A 10,812-nucleotide genomic window follows, 5' to 3' on the forward strand; every position below is an offset into this window, starting at 1 on the left:
AAATGGAATCTTGTTGTTGTTATTCTATATCCGATGCTAGGATTAAGTAATGTATTGGATACGGATATTCTACCATACTACTTGTGAACAAATAGTTGCTGATGCTGAAATATCCTGGCAGACTATAAATCAACAAAAATATGAAAACCTTATCTTAAAAACATTGCATACAATTTTTTTTCCATTAAAAAATATCAATACTGACGTCACCAACTTGCCACTTACACAGCATTGATCTTGTAGGATAAAATCTCAGGAGATTTTTACAATGACAGATGCAGAGCTATTTGATGATATTAAATTGTCATACTCGAGCTAAATAAATACATTCCTAGGATATCATGATTCTATATACCTTGTCGCTGAGCTCCTATATCTGTTTTCTTTATTACCCTTATATGCACACTTCAGTACAATCCACATCATCAATTGTATAATATATAAAAAAAACAAAGGAACCTGGGTTTATCATGGATATATTTGAGCTAGCATTACAATCTCAAGGTCTTATCGTCATTCACAAAGCACTCAAGAGTTGTTCCATGTTAAAAAAATCAGAAACACTCGATTGATTTTTGAATTACTGCTTTTAAAAATCACAGCCAAATAATTTTTCCACTGTATGGTAATGTGGTTCCATTGCATGGTAATGTAGTCAAGAATAAATATTTGGTGTAGCTTCATTCCCTGGAAAAATAACTGAGCATTCACTGTATGGCAATGGAAACACAACAGAACCTTTTTCGTCCACAGGCTTCATTATTCAGCTGCACAAGATAACACCTGTCATCAAGTATGTTCCTTACATGGGGAACCTAGAATCCATTAACTCATTAGTAACAAGATTGGAGATCCACCAATACCAGCACTAAAACAGCACGCAATTAATTACTGCAGGACATGCAATTACCTTTCCATAAATGACTATAATCGCACAAACAATTACTGGATTCACTTCAATCTCATTAGTTTTTTTTTAAATGGATAAAGTAATTGATGGAATCGCCTCTTTTACCTCATTACCTTGTTTCCCATTTGCCAAATGGCATTATAAATGTAGCCACAGTACAAGTGTCATTTGTTTGTACCAGGTTTTATGGCATCATGGTACCCTGCATCATTTTCATGTACAGAAGTTCTGCCTTACATTTACGTGTACTTTCTCACCTTTCTTCTCATCTGCAACAAGCTCTGCATGTCCATCAGCCCAGTCTTTACCAGCTTTCACTTCCACTGGTTCCCTGCCTCCCAATGGATCGATTTCAGAATCATTACCTTCACTTATAAAGCCCTTCACATCCTAGCGTATCCACATTTATCCAATCTCCTGCTACCCCACGCCTCTACTGCTGCACATTTGCTGCACATCCCACCACCACCGCTACCATAAATGGCTGAGCTTCCTGGTTCTATACCCATAAACCACTGGAACGCCCTCCCTCAGCCCGTCTGTCTCTTTCCCTCTCTATCTATTCAAGTCCCACCTTAAAAGCAACCTCTTTGATCACACCTATGGCCATCTCTCCCTTCCCCCACTCAGCATCCACCTCTATAAAGCGCTTCATATTATTCTACATGAAGGGCGCAATATAAATGCACCCTGCTGTTTTGCAAGCTAAATCCATTATTTGTACTGTTCTTCCTTTGGTCTTTACCCAATGTCAAAACAGAAATTACATCAGGATATCATACTTCTCTAATAAATTATCGGAATAATCCTTACATTTGATAAAGCCATCCAAATAATATATTTATAGCTTGAAAAGAATGTGCTATTTTATTTGCCCTCATTAATAACATATGCAATAGGCCCCAAATGGACATTATCCATTTATTGCAAGAATAGAATGCCCTTGGTTGCCAAAACACATCAACTATTAAGTATCACAATTTGGCTAACACTCCAATGCAATCCTGGGAGTATGTCGAAGGTGCCATATTTCAAATGAGAAACTGAGGTCCCATCTGGCTTTTTCAGCTAGAATCATAGAAACCTACAACACAGAGAGGCTATTTGGTGCATCAAATCTGCATCAGATCTCAGAGCAAGCTGTACAAGATGTTAAAGATCCCAAAAGACACCACTGAAAATTTGAAGAGATTCTCCTAATGTCCTGACCAACAATCCAACAGATTAATTAGTCATTCACCCCAATGTTTGATATAATACTATATATTAGTGATCTCAACGATATTAATCTTATTAATAATATTAATAATAATAATAGTTGATATTGATCAATATTGTCCAAATTCATTCAAATAGGCTACCCTCAATTTCTTTTGAACATTTTATGTGATATTCATTACAACACATTTTCATTATACAATGTTTATTTGAATGTCTAAATATACAGTATTTGGAAATTGAGCCCCAAAAATATACAATCAATTCACTTTACAGTGTATTCTGTGAAGTGTTTTGAGACGTCTAAGGCGTTATATCAAATGCAAGGATTAACATTATTATTAAAATCAAGTATATGGCACACTAATTTCTCACACCTTTCACTGGATTTCTTTTCACAAAATGCTGTAGCTACTCAATACCCTCTTGAATTAACTCATACAATTTTTTTTCATTGTTTACTGGGTATTTCATTCTACATATTCACCACCATGATTGTTCACTTCAATCCACGACTGTTTGTGGGACACTGCTGTGCGTAATTTTGGCAGCCGCGTTTCGCCCACAAAATCTACAGTCAATTCACTTTACAATATTATTCTGTGAAGCATTTTGAGATATCTGGAAGACATGATAAGGAGCTATATCAAATGCAAGGATTATTATTATTATTATTACTCTCAATGTACAGGAGTGAATCTAAATGGTTGATTCACTTAACTTCCTTTGAGCTCAAATCCATGCATTTCTTTAACCCTACCATTCGACTAGAATAAACATTAAGATTCACATTATTTATATCCTTTAGCAGGGGCAGACAAGCTATATGGGAAATCGAGAAATTTCCCCGAGTGCTGCAGTACTGTACTTGGCTCCTGATATTTACTACCCCAGAGCCCAACATGCAGATGAGTGACAGCTCAGAACAGCACCCTGCGAATTAACTCCCCCATTTTACTAGAAAATCCCAAGACCTTTTGGGGAGCCAGTCTGCCAGTGTACTTTAGATTCATGAATCTCTTCAATCACTCGCTCTTTTCCAGTGTGAACATTCCCAGCTTCTGTAGCCTCTCCTTGACATTCCTAATTCCAGCTACTGTATCAATTTTGTTGTGGACTGTGACAGTATGTCCTTGTGTAATACAGTACATTGTGCATCAACCTGGCTTCATTGGTAGCTCTCTGCCTGAGTCTGAGCTTATGGGTTCAAGCTGCCCGTCCCCCATTGGTACTTAGAAACCAAACAGTCTGTTCTGGCACTGCAAAACATTACTGGGACTGTGGGTGTTAACGATCTTATGGTGCTATTGAAAATGAGAATAGCACCTGAGGATGTCCTCACAGTGTGAAAGGTGCTATATAAATGTGAATTTGTATTCGAGAAGACTTTCTCTCAGTGTCCTGGCCAACAATCCTCCAAATAAAACAGGTCAATTGTTTCATGGCTGTTTGTGGAATATTGCTGTGCACAAATTGTCTGCCATATTCGCTCACAAAATATACATTTTACAGTATAACAACAACAACTTGCATTTATATAGCGCCCTCCACACCGGTCGGCATCCCTGAGTGCTTCACAACTGTGGAGCCCGATGCCGAGCCAGGGGGAGGGGGAAGGTGACTATAGCACGGTTGAAGAGGAAGGTCTTCAGGTACAACCTGAAAATGGGGAAAGAACAGGGAAGGCAAAGGGATTGAGTGAGGGAGTTCCATAGATTCAGGGCGTAGTGGCTGCAAGCAAGTGGAGGATTTGAGAGAAATCTTGTGAAGGACTTTGAGATGCCCTCTTGAATTGAAAGGGACTATATCAGATGTTAGGATTATTATTATTAACAACCAGAACTATATGCTGTAATCCATGCTGGGGCAAACCAACAGTTTAGATAAGTATGATTTTCTGTAATAATAGAATAGGGGTTTTAGGCCATTCTGGCAACCCAGTAAATAAAGCACACCATGATACTAATGCACACAATATAAACCATGGATACGTGGGTGGGAAAGGGCAGGATGAGGTACAAGTGTAACACTGCTAATGGTTGAACAGCCTGCCAACATTCACTGCTAAAATATTAAGCAGACAATTGGGTAAGTAACCAACAGCACCATGGAGCTGAGCTGGCCCTCCATATGAATCAACAACTTCCTGAGAGGAGAGGAAAGGGAGAAAGAAAGCAGGCAGATGACCGACTCTTGTGATACATTTCATCCATATCTTATTCTAATTATTTTTGTGAGTCAGCCAAGTGTTTTGACACACATCGCCAGCCTTAAGATTATCGAAACCAAACTACTGACAATTCTACACGGGTATTTTGACTTTGTCGGGAATTTAATGCACATTCTCTCCCTCGAGGGGCACATCTTGATCATCTAATCCAGGTTGTCTGGTTATTTTGATATTCTTCAAACAGGTTTACACACATGTGCAGCATATAAAAAAAAATCCAGAATACAATGTTCCTTTCTTCAGTTTTCCACTGCAAACACTAACGACAAAATAGAATTCTGAGAGGGTGGTAACCAGTTATTAACCCCCTCTCCTCCCCCTCACCCCCATCCATCAATGTATTCATTGATGGTTACATGGTTATTGCTTCACTCAAGTCCAGACGAACCTATTTGGGACTTTTTTGGTGAACGGCAGATTAAATTCCACGTGTTTTTAATACTATTCAATGGAAAACAGGCCCTCAGAAAATAACACATACAACACAACACTGGAAGGAAGATTAACTTAGCTGTCAACTCAAGACAGCAAACACTGGTAGCATGATTGATGCTGCTTTTAAAAATGATTGTAGCTGATCGATGACTTATCGTCATAGCCTGGATTGCCTGCCAATCTCTACATTCTACATGACTTTGTACACATTCTCAGATACAACTCTTGTTACCTTTTTATACTAGCTCAATTGCGATATACAACTAGGTCAAAAACAGAAGTTGCTGGGGACAGTCAGCAGGTTGGGCAGCAGCTATAGAGAAAGAGTCAATGTTTTGGGTCCACAACCCTTCGTCAGAGGTTAGGATTATTCTCATTGGAGCAGAGAAGGTTATGAGGAGTCCTAATAGAGGTTTTCTAAATCATGAGGGGATTTGATAGGTTACAAAGGGAAAAACTGTTTCCACTGGTGGGTGTGTAGGTGACTTGAGGTCACAGATTTAAAAGTCTCCAAAAGAACCAGAGGGGAGGTGAGAAGAAATTTTTTCACGCAGTGAGTTGTTCAAATCTGGAACGCATTGCCTGAAAGGGTGGTGGGGGCCGATTCGATAACTACTTTTAAAAACGGGGTGGATGGGTATTTGAGGAGGACGGGTTTGCAGGGTTATGGGGAAAGGGCTGGGGAGTGGGACTGACATTAATTGCTCTTTTCAAAGAGCCGGCACAGACTCGATGAGCCGAATGGCTTCATTTTGTGCTGTACAATTCTATGAACTCAATTGAGTGTTTGCGTGTTTCCTTTTTTTGAGACATCGAGAAGCACTATATCAAAGACAAGGATTATTATTATTATAATATCAAAAAGCCAATATTAACAAATCACAGGTACACAATAGGTACATGGAACACATTTTGCAACTGTTTTGGAGATGTTATGGCTCTTCAATGGGAAACGAGCAGAGTGGATACTTTCCACGTTAGGTTCAATGTACTGATCTGATCAGCCCAAGTGACAATGTGGTTTGGTTAATCACCCAAACACACTGTCGTCTCTTAAAGATAACTCCAACCAGGAGCCAACTGGGGACCCCCCAACCAAACCCCCCCACCCTTTCCTACCCATCACCCCCAACCAAAGGCCTCCTCCCCGTCACCCCCAACCAAAGACACCCCCCCCTCTCCTCCCTGTCACCCCCCCCAACCAAAGACCACCCTACTCCTCCCCAACTAAAGATCCTCCTCTCCCCCAAAACCAGAGACACCCCTCTTCTCCCCCCAAAACCAAAGACCCTCCCTCTCACCCCCCAACTAAAGAACCCGCTTTCCTCCCCCAATCAAAGACCCCCCTCTCCTCCCCCTCACCTCCCAACCAAAGACCCCCCTCTCCTCCCACTCATCCCACAACCAAAGACTCTCCTCCACCTCACCCCACAACCAAAGACCCCCACTCCTCCCTCTCACCCCCCAACCAAAGATCCCTCTCTCCTCCCCCTCTCTCCTCCCCCCAACCCCAACCAAAGACGCCCCCTCCCTCCCCAACAAAAGACCCCCCCCCAACAAAAGACCCCCCCTCCCTCCACACCTCCCAACTAAATACCCCCCTCTCCTCCCCCCCCCCCCCCCCCCAGCCAGAGACACAACTCCAGTCATCGTGTTTCCCAAATCAGAGTTAAAATGGGTGAGGGTGTTTCCTCTCTGTAGCAGCCTGTCTGTCTGACTGACTGTCTGACTGTCTGACTGACTGACTGTCTGACTGTCTGTGCACCTTCCAGGAAAACATCCACAGCGTTAAGATTAAGGACAAAACACAAACCAAACCATAGGGGCATTTTATTATAAAACAAAAAGCAAAGTCAGGGTGAGAGCCCTCAGACTGGGGTCCCACCCACACACACACCACAGCCACACACACACACACACACACAGCCACACACACACACACACAGTCACACACACACACAGTCACACAGCCACACACACACACAGCCACACACACACACAGCCACACAGCCACACACACACACACACAGCCACACACACACAGCCACACACACACACACCCACACACACACACACACAGCCACACACACACACAGCCACACACACAGCCACACACACACACACACACACACACACACACACACACACACAGCCACACACACACACCACACACACACACACACACACCCACACACACACACCACACACACACACACACAGTCACACCACACACACACACACACAGTCACACACACACACACACACACACAGCCACACACACACACACAGCCACACACACACACACACCACACACACACACAGACACCACACACCACACACACACAGACACACACACACACACCCACACCACACACACACACAGCCACACACACACAGCCACACACACACACAGCCACACACACACACACAGCCACACACCACCAACACACACACAGCCACACACACACACACACAGCCACACACACACACACACACAGCCACACACACACACCACACACACACCACACACACACACACACACAGCACACACACACACACACAGCCATCACACACACACCCACCACACACACACACAGCCACACACACACACACACACACACACACACACACACAGCCACACACACACACACAGCCACACACACACACACACACACAGCCACACACACACACCACACAGCCATCACACACACACCACACACACACACACACAGCCACACCACCACACACAGCCACACACACACACAGCCACACTACACACACACACACCACACCACACACACACAGCCACACACACACCACACACAGCCACACACACACACACACAGCCACACACACACACACACCACACACACACACAGCCACACACACACACACCACACACACACACACACAGCCACACACACACACACACACCACACCACCACACACACACCGCCACACACACACAGACACACACACACACACACAGCCACACACCCACACACACACACAGCCACACACACCACACACACACCACACCACACACACACACAGCCACACACACACACACACACCACACACCACACACACACACACACACAGCCACACACACACACAGCCACACAGTCACACACACACACACAGCCACACAGCCACACACACACACAGCCACACACACACACACCATCACACACACACAGCACACACCACACACCACACACACAGCCACTACACACCACACAGCCATCACCACACACACAGCCTCCACCACACACACAGCCACACACACACACACAGCCACACACACACACACAGCCACACACCCACACACAGCCACACACACACACAGCCACACACACACACACACACACACACACACACAGCCACACACACACACAGCCACACACAGCCACACACAGCCACACACACACACACACAGCCACACACACACACACACACACACAGCCACACACACACAGCCACACACACCCCCCGGAGGGGTCACGGTACGTTGCTGACAGAGAGTCGGTCGGCAGTGCAGTGCAGTGAGAGCCGCTTCTCTTACCTGTGCCACACAGCAGGAAATGGACATGTTTGCGGAGACCGCGATCACAGCGACACTGGGACTGACTGACTGACTGGGCAGCGCTCAGCGGGTCACAGGGTGGGGAGAGGGAGAGAGAGAGAGAGGAGGGGAGAGGAGGAGAGAGAGGAGGAGAGAGGAGGGGAGGAGAGAGAGGAGAGAGAGAGGAGGGGAGGTGAGAGAGGAGGAGAGGGGGAGAGGAGGGGAGGGGAGAGAGGAGGAGAGGGGGAGGGGGAGAGAGGAGGAGAGGGGAAGAGGGGAGGAGAGAGGAGGGAGGAGAGGGGAGGGGAAGAGGGGAGAGGGAGAGGAGGAGAGGGGGGAGAGGAGGGAGGGGAGGAGAGGGGGGAGAGGGGGAGAGGGGAGGGGAGAGAGGGGGAGAGGGGAGGGGAGGGGAGGAGAGGGGGAGAGGAGGGGAAGATCAGCAACAACAACAATAAAAGACAAAGAGAAACAAAGCGACAGATCGGCAGCTCCTCCAGAGCATTAAACACCAGCACCAGCCTCGCCCACAGCCTGTGTGTGTGTGTCTCTCTCTCTGTCACTCTGTGTGTGTGTCTCTCTCTGTCACTGTGTGTGTTGTGTCTCTCTCTCACTGTGTGTGTGTATCTCTCTCTGTGTCACTGTGTGTGTGTCTCTCTGTGTCACTCTGTGTGTGTGTGTCTGTGTGTCTCGCTCTGTCACTCTGTATGTGTGTGTGTCTGTGTCACTCTGTGTGTGTGTGTCTGTGTGTCTCGCTCTGTCACTCTGTGTGTGTGTGTGTGTGTGTGTGTGTCTCTCTGTGTCACTCTGTGTGTGTGTGCGTCTCTCTCTCTGTCACTCTGTGTGTGTGTGTCTCTCTGTGTCACTCTGTGTGTGTCTCTCTCTCTGTGTCACTCTGTGTGTGTGTGCGTCTCTCTGTGTCTCTCTCTGTGTCACTCTGTGTGTGTGTGCGTCTCTCTGTGTCTCTCTCTGTGTCACTCTGTGTGTGTGTGCGTCTCTGTGTGTCTCTCTCTGTGTCACTCTGTGTGTGTGTGTGCGTCTCTGTGTGTCTCTCTCTGTGTCACTCTGTGTGTGTGTGTGTGCGTCTCTGTGTGTCTCTCTGTGTCACTCTGTGTGTGTGTGTGTGTGTGTGCGTCTCTGTGTGTCTCTCTCTGTGTCACTCTGTGTGTGTGTGTGTGTGTCTCTCTCTCTCTCAATGGCTGATTCCCCCACTGTGAACTGATGATTATTTCACTTCCGGAAACGACTCTTGTTCAGAGAAGAGGGAGGAGAAATATATATAAAAAAAGGGAGAATCCCAGAGCGGTGGAGCTAATCTCCAACACAACATCCTCTTGTATCTCCAAATCTCCAGTTCTGTTTTTAAAGGCGAAGGCTGGATTTGTCAGTCATGCTTTCAAATCTTTTGCGCAGCTTCATTTTTGTACTCCACTTGCACATTGAGGGGGGAGGGGGTGGAATAGTTAACATATTTTTCATATCTGCTGCACAGCAATCTATTGATTCTGCTTTTATTTATTTATGATATCCACATTTATTTCCCAGTGAAAAATCTGAGCAGGTGCGCTGTTCCACTTGTCTTCTCTGGGAGAACACAGGTGCACTGAAGGCATTCAACGTTTAACCGCTCCGAGATACTACCTCGCATGAAGGACGCTATAGAAATGCAAGCACGAATGCGCATAAATGCAAGGCAACAATTACAACAACTAGTTGCATTTGTTTCGCGCCTTTCGGGGTCGGGAGGACGTCCTAAGACTCCGGACAGTCAAGGGTTTGCAACCGAGCTGAGGGTTCCAGAGAGTGGGGGCAGAAAGGCTGAAGGCCCGACTGCCAATGATGGAGGAGGCAGGGCAGAGGACGGCAGGCAAGTGCCTGACTAGTGGAGAGAGCGGACTGGTTGGGAGTGTTTTAGATGTGGGAAGGCGCAAGACCGTGAATAGACTGAAAAGTGAGGATGGAGATTTTGAACTCAATCCTCTGGAGGATAGGCTGCCAGTGGAGCTCGTTGATGATGGGGATAAGAGGCTTGCGGAGCCTGGTGTGGAAGAGGACATGACCATCAGAGTTCTGGATGGTCTGGAGCTTGTGGAGGGAAGAGTTGAAAAGTCCAGTGAGCAGCAAGTTGGCGTTGTCTGGTCTAGATATAATATGATATGACTGCAACACCTCTCATTGATATGTCAAATGGTCAATCGTCAACAGTTCCCTTCCCGTACCTCAGGTATTGGACTATCAAGGCCACTACAGACATCAAAGGGCGTCTTCACCAATTAGAGAAGCTTCCGCACTAGTTCTTTTAACACTCTGTTTACCACACCATGGCTGATTGTGGGACATTGCTGTGTGCAAATTGGCAATTGCATACCCACAAACTACATGCAGTCACACCACTTTATGGTATGTTGAGACATCTTGACACAGTGATAAATCACTATACCAAATGCAAGGATTATT

The 10,812-nt window shown here is 45.7% G+C and overlaps 1 protein-coding gene across 1 annotated transcript in view; it reads right to left on the minus strand.

Moving 5' to 3' along the window:
* Nucleotides 1-8,457, minus strand: part of serinc5 (serine incorporator 5) — a 47,321-nt gene extending 38,864 nt beyond the window's left edge. The window contains exon 1 of the mRNA XM_042334874.1: nucleotides 8,359-8,457. Within this exon, the coding sequence (XP_042190808.1) occupies nucleotides 8,359-8,385 (27 nt within the window). The 5' untranslated portion in view covers nucleotides 8,386-8,457. The remainder of the gene's footprint in view (nucleotides 1-8,358) is intronic.
* Between the last annotated feature and the right edge of the window lie 2,355 nt (nucleotides 8,458-10,812).

This window comes from Callorhinchus milii, unplaced genomic scaffold (assembly GCF_018977255.1).
Source record: "Callorhinchus milii isolate IMCB2004 unplaced genomic scaffold, IMCB_Cmil_1.0 Scaffold1, whole genome shotgun sequence".
In the NCBI taxonomy this organism is placed as follows: Eukaryota; Metazoa; Chordata; class Chondrichthyes; order Chimaeriformes; family Callorhinchidae; genus Callorhinchus; species Callorhinchus milii.